The sequence below is a fragment of the Salvelinus alpinus genome, chromosome 28 (assembly GCF_045679555.1).
Source record: "Salvelinus alpinus chromosome 28, SLU_Salpinus.1, whole genome shotgun sequence".
Taxonomy (NCBI): Eukaryota; Metazoa; Chordata; class Actinopteri; order Salmoniformes; family Salmonidae; genus Salvelinus; species Salvelinus alpinus.
The window spans coordinates 35402829-35421377 of NC_092113.1; the positions used below are offsets into that span (position 1 = coordinate 35402829).

The 18549-nt window shown below is 46.0% G+C and overlaps 1 protein-coding gene across 2 annotated transcripts in view; it reads left to right on the top strand.

Annotated features, from left to right (window-relative positions):
* The window catches only part of fignl2 (fidgetin like 2), a 66729-nt gene extending 52725 nt beyond the window's left edge, over positions 1–14004 (top strand). For both annotated transcript variants that reach the window (XM_071372915.1, XM_071372917.1), the window contains one exon: positions 9660–14004. In XM_071372915.1, coding sequence (XP_071229016.1) covers positions 9660–11485 — 1826 coding nt within the window. In that variant the 3' untranslated portion in view covers positions 11486–14004. The remainder of the gene's footprint in view (positions 1–9659) is intronic.
* Positions 14005–18549: the final 4545 nt, after the last annotated feature.

Below are 18549 nucleotides of genomic sequence, written 5' to 3' on the forward strand. Positions count from 1 at the left end.
AGTCCCAACAGCTGGGCGTAAAATAGTGAATAAGAGATCATACAAAAGATTTTGATGTGACTCTTCTGTGGATGATGTTAAAAATATTTGCTGGTCTGATGTGATTAGTAAGGAGCATCCAGGCGCTGCACTTGATTAATTTATGAAATTGCTTCTTCCAATTATTGATAAACATGCACCTGTTAAGAGACTGACTGTTAGAACTGTTAAGGCTCCATGGATTGATGAGGAACTGAAAAACTGTGTGGTTGAAAGAGATGGGGCAAAAGGAGAGGTTAATAGGTCTGGCTGCACATCTGACTGGCTGACTTAATGCAACTTGAGAAATGATGTTACTAAACTCAACAACAAAAAATTATAAACTGTATTATGAAACCAATATCAATGATATAAAGAATGATGGGGAAAAACCTTGGAGTACTTTAAATGAAATTATGGGCAGAATTTCATCGAATCAGATGGCTTATTCATCACAAAACAATTTGATGTTGCCAATTATTTGAATGATTACTTCATTGGCAAAGTGGGCAAACTTAGGCAGGAAATACCAACAACAAACAGTGAGCCATCGTACTCATGCATAAAAAAAATTATACTGAAAGAAAAGCATTGAAAGTTTGAATTATGTAAAGTTAGTGTGGGAGAGGTGGAAAAAGTATTGTTATCGATCATTAATGACATACCTCCTGGCATTGACAACTTAGATGGAGGGCTACTGAGGATGTTAGCTGACTCCATAGCCACTCCTATCTGTCATATCTTTAATCTGAGCCTAGAGGAAAGTCTTTGTCTTCAGGCCTGGAAGGAAGCCAAAGTCATTCTGCTACCCAAGAGTGGTAAAGTGGCCTTTACTGGTTCTAACAGCTCTTAGCAAACTGTTGAAAAAAATAGTGTCTGACCAAAAACAATACAAATTAACAACAGACTTTCAGCATGCTTATAGTGAAGAACACTCAACATGTACTGCAATGACACAAATGACTGATGATTGGTTGAAAGAAAGTGATAATAATAAGATTGCGGGAGCTGTGATGTTAGACTTCAGTGCAGCCATTGATATTTTTTACTATAACCTGTTGTTGAGAAAACATATGTGTTATGGCTTTTCAAACTGCTATATCGTGGATTCAGAGCCATCTATCTAATAGATCTCAAACGGTTTACTTTAATGGAAGCTTCTCTAATGTCAAACATGTAAAGTGTGGTGTACCACAGGGCAGCTCTCTAGGCCCTCTACTCTTTTCTATTTTTACTAATGACCTGTCAATGGCATTAAACAAAGCATGTGTGTCCATGTATGCTGATGATTCAACCATATACGCATCAGCAACCAGAGCTAATGAAGTCACTGAAACCCTTAACAAAGAGTTTTAGTCTGTTTTGGAATGAGTGGCCAGAAATGAACTAGTCCTGAATATCTCTAAAACTAAGAGCACTGTGTTTGGTACAAATCATTCCCTAAGTTCTAGAACTCAGCTGACTCTGGTAATGAATGGTGTGGCTGTTGAACAAGTTGAGGAGACTAAATTGCTTGGCGTTAGCGTAGATTGTAAACTGTCAATAAATATTGATTCAATGGTTGTAAAGATGGGTAGAGGTCTGTGCATAATAAAGATACTTTTTTTTCTGTGCATAATAAAGACACTCCACAAAGGAAGTCCTGCAGGCTCTAGTTTTATCTTATCTTGATTATTGTCCAGTCATATGACCAAGTGCTGCAGTGAAAGACTTAGTTAAGCTGCAGCTGGTCCAGAACAGAGTGGCACGTCTTGCTCTTCATTGTAATCAGAGGCTGATATTAATACTAGTTCAGAAAAGACTGACTGCGCCACTTCTTGTTTTTATTGGCAACATTAATGTGTTGGAAATTCCAAATTGTTTGCATAGTCAACTTACACACAGTACTGACACAAACAATTACCAGACTTGCCTCCAGGGGTCTTTTCACAAGCCCCAGGTTTAGAACAAATTCAAGAAAATGTACAGTATTATACAGAGCCATGGGTGCATGGAATTCCCTTCGTCTTACACAGCGCAAGTGAACAGCAAACCTGGTTTAAAAAAACAAATTAAGCAACACCTCGTGGCACAACGCCTCTCTCCGATGTGACCTACTTTTTGTGTGTTTGTATTGCCATGTACAGTATGTGTAACTGATAGATGCACACACACACACTACATGTTCATGTTTTTAAATGTATGTTATATTCTAAAGTCTTTTCTCTGTAATGTCTTTTCGTTATACGTCGGCCCCCAGTAAGACTAGCTGTTGCCATTGGTGTCGGCTAATGGGGATCCTAATAAATCCAAAATTCATATCTCTCTGTTTCTTTTTCTCTCTCTCTCTCTCGCTCTCTCTCTCTCTCTTTTGTCTCAGTGTTTCTCCTTCTCTCTCTCTCTCTCTCTCTTTCTGTGTTTCTCCTTCTCTCTCTTTTGTCTCTCTGTTTCTTTTTCTCTCTCTCTCTCTCTCTCTCTCTCTTTCTGTGTTTCTCCTTCTCTCTCTCTCGCTCTCTCTCTCTTTTTCTCAGTATTTCTCCTTCTCTCTCTCTCTCTCTCTCTCTCTCTCTCTCTCTTTTTCTCAGTGTTTCTCCTCCTCTCTCTCTCTTTCTGTTTCTCTGTTTCTCCCTCTCCCCCCACGATGTTCCTTTTAATGGCGTAGAAGTCCCTCTCCCCCCTATCTGTCTCTCTCCCTCCTCTCTCTCTCCTCCTCCATAGGGTCTATAGGGTCCATACTATCATCGCCATCACCACACCACAGACCAAACCACTACTAACACAACCCACACTACTAATAACACAGACCACACCACTACTAACACAGACCACACCACTACTAACACAGCCCACACTACTACTAACACAGCCTGTGCCACTACTAACACAGACCACACTACTACTAACACAGCCCACACTACTACTAACACAGCCCACACCACTACTAACACAGACCACACCACTACTAACACAGACCACACTACTACTAACACAGCCCACACTACTACTAACACAGCCTGTGCCACTACTAACACAGAGCACACTACTACTAACACAGCCCACACTACTACTAACACAGCCCACACCACTACTAACACAGACCACACCACTACTAACACAGACCACACTACTACTAACACAGCCCACACTACTACTAACACAGCCCACACCACTACTAACACAGACCACACCACTACTAACACAGACCACACCACTACTAACACAGACCACACCACTACTAACACAGACCACACTACTACTAACACAGCCCACACTACTACTAACACAGCCTGTGCCACTACTAACACAGACCACACTACTACTAACACAGACCACACCACTACTAACACAGACCACACCACTACTAACACAGACCACACCACTACTAACACAGACCACACCACTACTAACACGGCCCACACTACTACTAACACAGCCCACACTACTACTAACACAGACCACACTACTACTAACACAGACCACACCACTACTAACACAGACCACACTACTACTAACACAGCCCACACTACTACTAACACAGCCCACACTACTACTAACACAGACCACACCACTACTAACACAGACCACACTACTACTAACACAGACCACACCACTACTAACACAGCCTGTGCCACTACTAACACAGACCACACCACTACTAACACAGCCCACACCACTACTAACACAGACCACACCACTACTAACACAGACCACACCACTACTAACACGGCCCACACTACTACTAACACAGACCACACTACTACTAACACAGACCACACTACTACTAACACAGACCACACTACTACTAACACAGACCACACTACTACTAACACAGCCCACACTACTACTAACACGGCCCACACTACTACTAACACAGACCACACCACTACTAACACAGACCACACCACTACTAACACAGACCACACCACTACTAACACGGCCCACACTACTACTAACACAGACCACACCACTACTAACACGGCCCACACTACTACTAACACAGACCACACCACTACTAACACGGCCCACACTACTACTAACACAGACCACACCACTACTAACACAGACCACACCACTACTAACACAGACCACACCACTACTAACACGGCCCACACTACTACTAACACAGCCCACACCACTACTAACACAGCCCACACTACTACTAACACAGACCACACCACTACTAACACAGCCCACACCACTACTAACACAGCCTGCACCACTACTAACACAGACCACACCACTACTAACACAGACCACACCACTACTAACACAGACCACACCACTACTAACACGGTCCACACCACTACTAACACAGACCACACCACTACTAACACAGACCACACCACTACTAACACGGCCCACACTACTACTAACACAGACCACACTACTACTAACACAGCCCACACTACTACTAACACGGCCCACACTACTACAAACACAGACCACACTACTACTAACACAGACCACACTACTACTAACACAGACCACACTACTACTAACACAGACCACACTACTACTAACACAGACCACACTACTACTAACACAGACCACACCACTACTAACACGGCCCACACTACTACTAACACAGACCACACCACTACTAACACAGCCCACACTACTACTAACACAGACCACACCACTACTAACACAGACCACACCACTACTAACACAGACCACACCACTACTAACACGGCCCACACTACTACTAACACAGACCACACCACTACTAACACAGACCACACCACTACTAACACAGACCACACCACTACTAACACGGCCCACACTACTACTAACACAGACCACACCACTACTAACACAGACCACACCACTAATAACACAGCCCACACTACTAATAACACAGCCCACACCACTACTAACACAGACCACACCACTACTAACACGGCCCACACTACTACTAACACAGACCACACCACTACTAACACAGCCCACACTACTACTAACACAGACCACACCACTACTAACACAGCCCACACCACTACTAACACAGACCACACCACTAATAACACAGCCCACACTACTAATAACACAGCCCACACCACTACTAACACAGACCACACCACTACTAACACAGACCACACCACTACTAACACGGCCCACACTACTACTAACACAGAACACACCACTACTAACACAGACCACACCACTAATAACACAGCCCACACTACTAATAACACAGCCCACACCACTACTAACACAGACCACACCACTACTAACACGGCCCACACTACTACTAACACAGACCACACCACTACTAACACAGCCCACACTACTACTAACACAGACCACACCACTACTAACACAGCCCACACCACTACTAACACAGACCACACCACTAATAACACAGCCCACACTACTAATAACACAGCCCACACCACTACTAACACAGACCACACCACTACTAACACGGCCCACACTACTACTAACACAGACCACACCACTACTAACACAGCCCACACTACTACTAACACAGACCACACCACTACTAACACAGACCACACCACTACTAACACGGCCCACACTACTACTAACACGGCCCACACTACTACTAACACGGACCACACTACTACTAACACAGACCACACCACTACTAACACAGACCACACCACTACTAACACAGACCACACTACTACTAACACGGCCCACACTACTACTAACACGGCCCACACTACTACTAACACGGACCACACTACTACTAACACGGACCACACCACTACTAACACAGACCACACCACTACTAACACAGCCCACACTACTACTAACACAGCCCACACTACTACTAACACAGCCCACACTACTACTAACACAGCCCACACTACTACTAACACAGACCACACCACTACTAACACAGACCACACCACTACTAACACAGACCACACCACTACTAACACGGCCCACACTACTACTAACACAGACCACACCACTACTAACACAGACCACACCACTACTAACACGGCCCACACTACTACAAACACAGACCACACCACTACTAACACAGACCACACCACTAATAACACAGCCCACACTACTAATAACACAGCCCACACCACTACTAACACAGACCACACCACTACTAACACGGCCCACACTACTACTAACACAGACCACACCACTACTAACACAGCCCACACTACTACTAACACAGACCACACCACTACTAACACAGCCCACACCACTACTAACACAGACCACACCACTAATAACACAGCCCACACTACTAATAACACAGCCCACACCACTACTAACACAGACCACACCACTACTAACACAGACCACACCACTACTAACACGGCCCACACTACTACTAACACAGACCACACCACTACTAACACAGACCACACCACTAATAACACAGCCCACACTACTAATAACACAGCCCACACCACTACTAACACAGACCACACCACTACTAACACGGCCCACACTACTACTAACACAGACCACACCACTACTAACACAGCCCACACTACTACTAACACAGCCCACACTACTACTAACACAGCCCACACTACTACTAACACAGCCCACACTACTACTAACACAGACCACACCACTACTAACACAGACCACACCACTACTAACACAGACCACACCACTACTAACACGGCCCACACTACTACTAACACAGACCACACCACTACTAACACAGACCACACCACTACTAACACGGCCCACACTACTACTAACACAGACCACACCACTACTAACACAGACCACACCACTAATAACACAGCCCACACTACTAATAACACAGCCCACACCACTACTAACACAGACCACACCACTACTAACACGGCCCACACTACTACTAACACAGACCACACCACTACTAACACAGCCCACACTACTACTAACACAGACCACACCACTACTAACACAGCCCACACCACTACTAACACAGACCACACCACTAATAACACAGCCCACACTACTAATAACACAGCCCACACCACTACTAACACAGACCACACCACTACTAACACAGACCACACCACTACTAACACGGCCCACACTACTACTAACACAGACCACACCACTACTAACACAGACCACACCACTAATAACACAGCCCACACTACTAATAACACAGCCCACACCACTACTAACACAGACCACACCACTACTAACACGGCCCACACTACTACTAACACAGACCACACCACTACTAACACAGCCCACACTACTACTAACACAGACCACACCACTACTAACACAGCCCACACCACTACTAACACGGCCCACACCACTAATAACACAGCCCACACTACTAATAACACAGCCCACACCACTACTAACACAGACCACACCACTACTAACACGGCCCACACTACTACTAACACAGACCACACCACTACTAACACAGCCCACACCACTACTAACACAGACCACACCACTACTAACACAGACCACACCACTACTAACACGGCCCACACTACTACTAACACGGCCCACACTACTACTAACACAGCCCACACTACTACTAACACAGACCACACCACTACTAACACAGCCCACACTACTACTAACACAGACCACACCACTACTAACACAGACCACACCACTACTAACACAGACCACACCACTACTAACACGGCCCACACTACTACTAACACAGACCACACCACTACTAACACAGACCACACCACTACTAACACGGCCCACACTACTACTAACACAGACCACACCACTACTAACACAGACCACACCACTAATAACACAGCCCACACTACTAATAACACAGCCCACACCACTACTAACACAGACCACACCACTACTAACACGGCCCACACTACTACTAACACAGACCACACCACTACTAACACAGCCCACACTACTACTAACACAGACCACACCACTACTAACACAGCCCACACCACTACTAACACAGACCACACCACTAATAACACAGCCCACACTACTAATAACACAGCCCACACCACTACTAACACAGACCACACCACTACTAACACAGACCACACCACTACTAACACGGCCCACACTACTACTAACACAGACCACACCACTACTAACACAGACCACACCACTAATAACACAGCCCACACTACTAATAACACAGCCCACACCACTACTAACACAGACCACACCACTACTAACACGGCCCACACTACTACTAACACAGACCACACCACTACTAACACAGCCCACACTACTACTAACACAGACCACACCACTACTAACACAGCCCACACCACTACTAACACGGCCCACACCACTAATAACACAGCCCACACTACTAATAACACAGCCCACACCACTACTAACACAGACCACACCACTACTAACACGGCCCACACTACTACTAACACAGACCACACCACTACTAACACAGCCCACACTACTACTAACACAGACCACACCACTACTAACACAGACCACACCACTACTAACACGGCCCACACTACTACTAACACGGCCCACACTACTACTAACACAGCCCACACTACTACTAACACAGACCACACCACTACTAACACAGCCTGCACCACTACTAACACAGACCACACTACTACTAACACAGACCACACCACTAATAACACAGACCACACTACTACTAACACGGTCCACACTACTACTAACACAGACCACACCACTACTAACACAGACCACACCACTACTAACACAGACCACACCACTACTAACACAGACCACACCACTAATAACACAGACCACACCACTACTAACACGGCCCCCACCACTACTAACACAGACCACACCACTACTAACACAGCCCACACCACTACTAACACAGACCACACCACTACTAACACAGACCACACCACTACTAACACAGACCACACCACTACTAACACAGCTTGCACCACTACTAACACAGCCCACACCACTACTAACACAGACCACACCACTACTAACACGGCCCACACCACTACTAACACAGACCACACCACTACTAACACAGCCCACACCACTAATAACACAGACCACACCACTACTAACACGGCCCACACCACTACTAACACAGCCCACACCACTACTAACACAGCCCACACCACTACTAACACAGCCCACACTACTACTAACACAGCCCACACTACTACTAACACAGCCCACACCACTACTAACACAGACCACACCACTACTAACACAGCCCGCACCAGTGCTAACACAGACCACACCACTACTAACACAGACCACACCACTACTAACACAGCCCACACCACTACTAACACAGCCCACACCACTACTAACACAGCCCGCACCAGTGCAATAGAGATTGCGTCATCTGTGGATCTGTTGGGGATGTATGCAAATTGGAGTTGGTTCTAGTGTTTCCTGGATAACTGTGTTGATGTGAGCCGTGACCAGCCTTTCAAAGCAATTCATGACTACAGATGTGAGTGCTGCGGGTACATTTTAGACAGGTTACCTTGGTGTTCTTGGGCACAGAGACTATGGTGGTCTGCTTGAAACATGTAGGTATTACAGGTTGAAAATGTCAGTGAAGTCACTTGCCAGTTGGTCAGGGCATGCTCGGAGTACACGTCCTGGTAATCCGTCTGGCCCAGCAGGCAAACGTTTGACAATTCTACCGGTGCGTTTGAGTTTTTAAGCAGCGCCTTACAGTATATAACGTGGTGTCTCTCTGTCTGTGTCCTCTCCTCCAGGCCTGTATAAGATGCACTGGAACCCGGAGCATGCCCAGTCCCTCAGCCAGTGGCCTGAGCAGCACCTGGATGTGTCCTCCACCACCTCCTCACCGGCCCACAAGTCTGAGCTTTACGCCGCTGGCCGCGCCCACGGCCGAGGTGGCTCCGCCCACGGCTACGCCTGGGCCAATGATGACATCTCAGCCCTCACCGCCTCCAACCTGCTGAAGAGCTACGCAGAGAAGTACTGTGATGTTCTAGACTTGCCATACGACCGTCCACCGGGGCCCACTGTAGGGACCTACCCAGAGCCAGGGGCTTTCGGGGGCCTTATTGGCCTCAAGACTGAGCTGGAACCCTGGCCCCTGAGCCACAGTGCAGAGGGGCTCTATCCCGGGTCCCTGGACGGTCTGTCGGGCCCGAAGGCCGGGGCCACATCAGCAGGGCCACCAGGGGCCAGCAATATGTTGGGGGTCAACAGTAACCTCTCAGAGTCTTGTTATAGTGGTAGCAGCTCCTCCTCTGGCTCTCACTCAGGTGACTACAACCGCCCCAGCTACAACGGTACCTACGTCTCGCCTGGCTACTGCCCCCAACCCCCCTCAGCACTGCCCCCTGCCTCCCTCCAACACCCCCTCCAGCCCACACCCACCCTGTTGCCCAGCTACTCCCTCTCCACCTCGGTCTACAACTACCCCCCCAGCAGCTACCCCCACCAGCCCGGCCTGGGCCCCACCTACAGCCACCCCTCTGCAGGGTACTTACCCCCGGGGCTGGCCGCCCCCACTCCCCTCCCCTCCCGTCCCACCGTGGTCGGGGGTAGCTACGGCTACCAGGAATCCGGAGGTGGGTTGAAGAGGAAGGCGTTTGAGATGTCATTAGACGAGGAGGAGGATGGCTCTAGATACAGTAAGTATACAGGCTACGACCCAGTGAAGCCCGGAGGAGGGGACTCTCTCTCTCCCTACAGAGTGGGAGATAAAGAAAACAGTGGCTTCACCGCGGGCAGCACAGATCCCCAGGCCTTCAAGCCCAGTAAGCCCTCCTCCCAGCCCCTCGTGTCCCCTCCGTACAGGGTGGCTTTAGCAGGGGACTACAGCCCACCAGCAGGGATGACTGGGGAGAACGTAGGAGGAGGAGGGGGGTCAGAGAACCAGGGCTTCACCCAACAGCAGCACCACTCCTCCCTGGCCCACAACAATAAACTCCCCTCCCTGCATGGCCAGGGCCAGCCTGGGTCTGGACCAGGGGAGTCGGGCAGCCTGAAGAGCCCAGACCGCAGGCTTCTGGATCTAGTCAACGGGGAGGTGCTGGACTGTAGCCCGGCCCTGCTATGGGGGGAGCTGGCTGGGCTGACCCACGTCAAGGCTGCCCTGGAGGAGGAGCTGCTGTGGCCCTGTCTTAGGCCCAGCCCCGCTGTCCGCCCCCCAGCCACCGTTCTGTTATTCGGCCCCCGGGGAGGCGGGAAGACCACCCTAGCACGCTCCATGGCCTCCCAGCTTGGGGCCTCCTTCTATAGGCTCAGCGGGGCCATGTTAGCCTCTAAAGGCAAGGCTGAGGCTGAGGGGATCCTGGGGGCCACACTGCAGGTGGCGGGGTCGAGGCAGCCCTCCGTGGTGCTGCTCAGTGAGGTGGAGGCTATGGAGAAGGAGGAGGGGCTGAGGCAGGTGTTGCTATCTGCCCTGGAGAAGGCCCAGATGGAGTTAGGGTCGGCGGGAGCTGGGCTGGTGATCATGGTGTGTGCCACCGGTAGGCCGGACCTGCTCCAGGATGCTGTGCATCGGAGCTTCGCCAAGCGCTACCACGTGGGCCTGCCAGATGCTTTTTACACAAAGCCGAGTTGAGCGCAACGTGCATCTCGATAGTGAGTTAGGATTCCATCCAAAGATCCTGGTTATTCGTTATCCAAGACATAAATCAGTAATGTGTTGTCAAGGTGACATGGTCCAAGGAAATGGATAATCAGGGTCCTGTTCATGAGGCACCAAACAAAATAAAACATACAGAAACAGGGAAGGAACAACCTGGATTTGTCCAATAAGAAAAACGTATTTTCGATTTCCGTTGCAAAACAGACTGAATAGGGGCAGGACTACCTGGACTCGTCCAACATAGAACACACATTTTTGTTTTCCATTGCAAATCTTTTTAAAACGTTTGCCCTAATGAACAGGACCCAGGGTTGGGAGAACCCCCTGTCGACTGACTGCTACTCTCAGGACTTTATTCATTACCAGTCCTCTCCTGTGGGGTTTTAGATGTCATTACCTTATTCATTACCAGTCCTCTCCTGTGGTGTTTTAGATGTCATTACCTTATTCATTACCAGTCCTCTCCTGTGGTGTTTTAGATGTCATTACCTTATTCATTACTAGTCCACTCCTGTGGTGTTTTAGATGTCATTACCTTATTCATTACCAGTCCTCTCCTGTGGTGTTTTAGATGTCATTACCTTATTCATTACCAGTCCTCTCCTGTGGTGTTTTAGATTTCATTACCTTATTTTATCACCTTTTTTAGCATCATTATTGGTCATTTGGGTGTGAAAAGAGCTTAGGATCTATTTTAATAACTTTTTTTTTTTTTACCCAAAAATATCAATAGTAGCTCATCGTCTCTTATGTGTTATTGACTTAAAACATAGCTTCTCACCAAAATCATGACATCCTGACCATTACTATAATCAAACTTCAAAACGTTGAAATGGAACGTATTGGTCATGAGACTGGGCTGTATTTGATTATAGACTGGGTGGTTCGAGCCCTGAATATTGATTGGCTGAAAGCCGTGAGACTGTATACCACGGGTATGACAAACATTTAATTTGACTGTTCTAATTACGTTAGTAACCAGTGTATAATAGTAATAAGGCACCTCGGGGGTTTCTGGTATACTGTATGGCCAATATGCGTTGCGTATTTCCTAAGAACAGCCCTTAGCCGTGGTATATCGGCCAAATACCACACCTCCTCGGTCCTTATTGCTTAAATATACAACACTATAATTCAAAGACATAAGCATAATGTCCACACATTTATTTGAATGTTGATTTATCACACATTCCTCGTTCACCAGTTCCTGAGAATGTTGCTTTAATACAGCGTATAACACACACAGGCACTGCAAGGCAAGATGGCAACTCCTTGGATGTTGCTTTAATACAGCGTATAACACACACAGGCCCAGCCAGGCAAGATGGCAGCTCCTTGGATGTTGCTTTAATATAGCGTATAACACAGACAGGCACAGCAAGGCAAGATGGCGGAAGTCTTGTTTGAAATGCTCAGGAAAAATGTCTTTACCTCAGAAATTTGAAATAAAGAATGTATGCAATCTTCAGGTCTTGGTGGAGAGAGTAGAGGAGGAGAGAAAGAGGAGGAGAGAAGGAAGAGGAGAGAAAGAGGAGGAGAGAAAGAGGGGGAGGAAAAAGAGAAGAACCCTAACAGAGTCCTGTTGCATACACACTGCAGCTGTCTGTGCATATACCTTTGGGGAGAAACTTGAAAATGCTACAAAGAGTAACATTGAATGTAATTCAGGTATTTCACAGGATATTTGACGCCATAAAATCAATGGTTTTATTATTATATATGAATATAAATACATGTTTTTAAATTTGAATGTCGATTTTTTTGGCGGAAGGCTGGTTGTGTTTATGAAGTGTTATGTTGAACACAGAAAATACACATTTTTTGTTGGACAAACTGTTTACAAATCAACCCAAAGCATTGTGTTTACATGTACTATTCACAAAGGAATGTTATATACATATTTTATTGTAATAGATGCAAATCTTCATTGAAAGATATAAAGAAAAGGCACACATTTAAATTACACTTATATTTCAAACCTGGACACAGACAAGATATAACAGAAGAAAATAGAAAATGGACCAGAAAATGGACCTGAAGATGATGTCTAACAATAAAAAGAGAGTAGCCTAGTTGTTAGACCATTGGGCCAGTAACCGAAAGGTTGCTGGATCAAATCCCCGAGCTGACAAGGTAAAAATCTGTCGTTCTGCCCCTGAGCAAGGCAGTTAACCCACTGTTCCCCTGGTGCTGAAGACGTGGATGACGATTAAGGTCGCCCCCCCTCACCTCTCTGATTCAGAGGTGTTGGGTTAAATGCGCAAGACACATTTCAGTTGAATGCTAGATATATACTAGATATAACATGTAGACGATCCAGAGGAAAACTTATTCACAGGGTTGTGCTATCTCTACCACTCTGTTTAACAACAGTCTGGAAACATGAGGTCATTCAGTTCAGTTCGGTACTGACGCGATGTCGTGAATATTGGTCTGTTACCATAGTTATGTAGACTGGAGGCGCGCTGGAGGATGATGTAATGTTCTTATTTCCCCCCCCCCCCCCCCACCAATGCAATCTCATTATGGTAGTATCACCCCCCCCCCCTCCCTCCTTCTTTTGGAGTGGCATTGCTCTGATTGGATATATCACCACTCTGGCCTCCCAGTGTCCTCAGTACAGCTGGTGTCTTCAGTCACGCCATACAGCCGGGTCAAACACACTGACCCCAGGGTTCAGGCACATATTGATCACTTTGTCTCAAATGGCACCCTATTCCCTTTATAGTGCACTACTTTTGACCAGGGCCTTGGTCAAAAGTAGTGCACTATATAGGGAATAGGGTGCCATGGGTGCCAAGTCTAATAAACTAAAAATACATCTTTAAACTAAGCAGGAGAACTCAGCCTTAGGACGGTACTGAGAGATGGGTTAAATATGTAATCATTTACATGCAACTACATTAAGATACATAATTGATAATAATCATTAAAGGCTGTTATAATTAGCTTTCAGATAGAGGTGTTGCATATCAGGCAGGGCCTGGGGCTTGAGGCCAACTGTCATAGTTTAAAACAGAGGTAATGAGAGTTTAGTTCATGAATAGCAGCCTATATCTATACTACAATTAGTCAATGTGATTCGTTAAACATCTTTCAGCCATTTCACCAGGCTCAGATTCCCCAAAACGTCCATGTTTGTCAAACATGTAGATTTAGAAGAACATAGTTATTTTGTTAATTTTTCTGTCAGTTGTTTAGTTGTTTTTAGTTAATGGATTACCTCGCTAAACATATATGCTTGATGTTATCAGTCCGAGTTAATTAGCAGGAACAGCTCAGATCATTAGAAGGTATTGATGATTGGGTGAGGTAGCCCTTTTAAAGTACAATGAGCTCACAATGTCTGACTGATTTCTTGGAAAAAGACTTGGTGATAAACTGATTATCACAGAATAGTCACCCAATATGACTAAATAGTCAGAGGATAGTCACTAAATAGTCTCAGATTGAACAGAAATACTGAGAGAGAAAGCCCTGTCCTGAATTGATCTGGGATAACGCTATAATGCCAAAGTTTCAAATGCGATTCCTACATGTGGAGAAATTGTTTCACCAATGCAGCAGCATGTTAGGATTTTGTGTTCATATCACTGAAGTCCATCACGTCTACAATACACCTGTTTGTAATCAGTGTTTTGTCTTTATAAAGCCAATGAGGAAATAAAAAATACGAAAACAGTTTGTCCAACAAAATAGCCTTTTGTTAGCTGTTTTTAATCTATTATTACAGTGACTTTGTTTTTGGTTCTTGTACATTTTCTGTAACCATTTCTACCTCATTTTGCAACATATTGTACATGAAGTATTGATTTCATGTCTGTTTTTTTTATGTCTGTTTTCAAACTGATAACAATGTTTTTGAACTGTAATAATGTTTTTGAACTGTAATAATGGTCTACCTCAGAAAAGACTATGTTAAGAGAAGAGTATCACACTATTAAACAGAAATGTGTCAATATTGAACTGTAGCATTGTCAGTCATTTTTTAATACATTTTTTTCAGGACATTACGACACTTTATTCAGACAGATATAACAGGAGAAGAGGATACAGGCCGGTGGGAGAAACAGTGGGAAGGGTCGATGCAGGGATTGAACTCCGGTCGGGAGCTTCATACATGTGCCGGAAGATTTATCACTCAACCATGGCCTTGCATGACATAAGTGTTATGGATCAGGTGTTCCCATTTCGCATTTCAATTGGATTGTTAAAGAGTTCCAATTCCAGAAGATGCTGGAATGACAACATGGCTCCTTCTTACCTCACTCTACATCCATATCCTGGACTGACCTCAACGTTAAGGTCAGTGAAGTCACTCCAATTGATGAAAAAATCATTTAATGATTCAAAACACTAATTACATTTTGGCACATCAGTAACATGGATTTGTAATTAGGCAGTAGACCTACTGCCGCCATGCTCCATGTCCAACCTGGCAGAAAAAAGCATAGATCAAGATATCAAAATCCAATCAAATCAAACTTTATTTGTCACATGCGCCGAATACAACAAGTGTAGACTTTACCGTGAAATGCTTACTAACAAGTCCTTAACCAACAGTGCAGTTCAAGAAGATAAGAAAATATTTACCATGTAGACTAAAATAAAAAGTAATAATAAAAAGTAACAATAACAATAACGAGGCTATATACAGGGGGTACCGGTAGTGAGTCAATGTGTGGGGATACAGGTTAGTTGAGGTAATTTGTACATGTAGGTAGGGGTGAAGTGACTATGCATAGATAATAAACAGCGAGTAGCAGCAGTGTACAAAAAGGGAGGAGGTCAATGTAAATTGTCCGGTGACGATTTTCTTAATTGTTCAGTAGTCTTAAGCTGTTGAGGAGCCTTTTGGTCCAATACTTGGCGCTCCGATACCGCTTGCTGTGCAGTAGCAGAGAAACAGTCTATAACTTGGGTGACTGGAGTCTCTGACAATTTTATGGGCTTTCCTCTGACACCTCCTATTGTACAGGTCCTGGATGGCAGGAAGCTTGGCCCCAGTGATGTACTGGGCCATTCGCACTACCCTCTGTAGCGCCTTACAGTCAGATGCCAAGCAGTTGCCATACCAGGCGGTCATACAACCGGTCAGGATGCTCTCGATGGTGCAGCTGTAAAACCTTTTGAGGATCTGGGGACCCATACCAAATATTTTCAGTCTCCTGATGGGGAAAAGGTTTTGTCGTGCCCTCTTCACGACTGTCTTGGTATGTTTGGACCATGATTGTTCGTTGGTGATGTGGACACCAAGGAACTTGAAACTCTCGACCCGCTCCACTACAGCCCCGTCAATGTTAATGGGGGCCTGTTCGGCCCGCCTTTTCCTGTAGTCCACGATCAGCCAATTTGTCTTGCTCCCATTGAGGTAGAGGTTGATGTCCTGGCACCACACTGACAGTTCTCTGTCCTCTTCCCTATAAGCCGTCTCATTGTTGTCGGTGATCAGGCCTACCACTGTTGTGTCATCAGCAAACTTAATGATGGTGTTGGAGTCGTGTTTGGCCACGCAGTTGTGGGTGAACAGGGAATACAGGAGGGGACTAAGTACACACCCCTGGTGGGCCCCAGTGTTAAGGATCAGCGTGGCAGACGTGTTGTTGCCTACTCTTATCACCTGGGGGTGGCCCGCCAGGAAGTCCAGGATCCAGTTGCAGAGGGAGGTGTTTAGTCCCAGAGTCCTTAGCTTAGTGATGAGCTTCGTGGGCACTATGGTGTTGAATGCTGAGCTGTAGTCAATGAACAGCATTCTCACATAGGTGTTCCTTTTGTTCAGGTGAGAAAGGGCAGTGTGGAGTGCGATAGAGATTGCGTGATCTGTGGATCTGGTGGGGCGGTATGCGAATTGGAGTGGGTCTAGGGTGTCCGGGAGGATGCTGTTGATGTGAGCCATGACCAGCCTTTCACAGCACTTCATGGCTACCGACGTGAGTGCCACGGGGCCGTAATCATTTAGGCAGGTTACCTTCCCTTCCTTGGGCACAGGGACTATGGTGGCCTCCTTGAAACATGTAGGTATTACAGACTCGGTCAGGGAGACGTTGAAAATGCCAGTGAAGACACTTGACAGTTGGTCGGCGCATGCTTTGAGTACACGCCTTGGTAATCCGTCTGGCCCAGCGGCTTTGTGAATGTTGACCTGTTTAAAGGTTTTGTTCACATCAGCTACCGAGAGCGTTATCACACAGTCATCCAGAACAGCTGGTGCTATCGTGCATGCTTCAGTGTTGTTTGCCTCGAAGTGAGAAATGGCATTTAGCTCGTCTGGTAGGCTCGCGTTTCCCTTTGTAATCCGTAATAGTTTTCAGACTCTGCCACATCCAACGAGCGTCAGAGCCGGTGTAGTAGGATTCAATCTTAATCCTGTAATGACGCTTTGCTTGTTTGATGGTTCTGACCACTTCTGTATCGAGCGAGTCACTGGTACTTCCTGCTTTAGTTTTTGCTTGTAAGCAGGAATCAGAGGATAGAATTATAGTCAGATATATTGTCTTGGTCAGTTTTTTTATCGGTTCTTGTGTTTTGAGAATGTGTTCATTCTCTCAGTGCTCTTGGGGATCAGAAAGACAGTAAAGAGAAAAAAAAGAAAACTACTTTCAAACCAAGCTACATGAACAGTGAAGATGAAGATGGAACAACTATCCAGCAACTAACTGTCAATGGAAGTTTATAAAATAATGATTTATTGTTCAAATAAATCTCAGTTTCTTCCACTGTTCTCCCAAGAGTTGCTGGATATTTTTTTACATACTTAGCTCAAAGATCCAGCTGCAGCATCAGCAGCAGTAGCAGATCCAGAGACAGCTGCAGCAGCAGCAGTAGCAGATCCAGAGACAGCTGCAGCATCAGCAGCAGCAGTAGCAGACCCAGAGACAGCTGCAGGATCACAGAGTATACCCCCAGAGAAACCAGAGCACTGAGCTCATCCATCCCTGTCACACTATGTAAACAACAACGCTTCCCATACTGCCTCAACTCTATTTCTTCACTGACTGAATCAATAAAAAAACTGACTGATATACAAGTGAATCTAA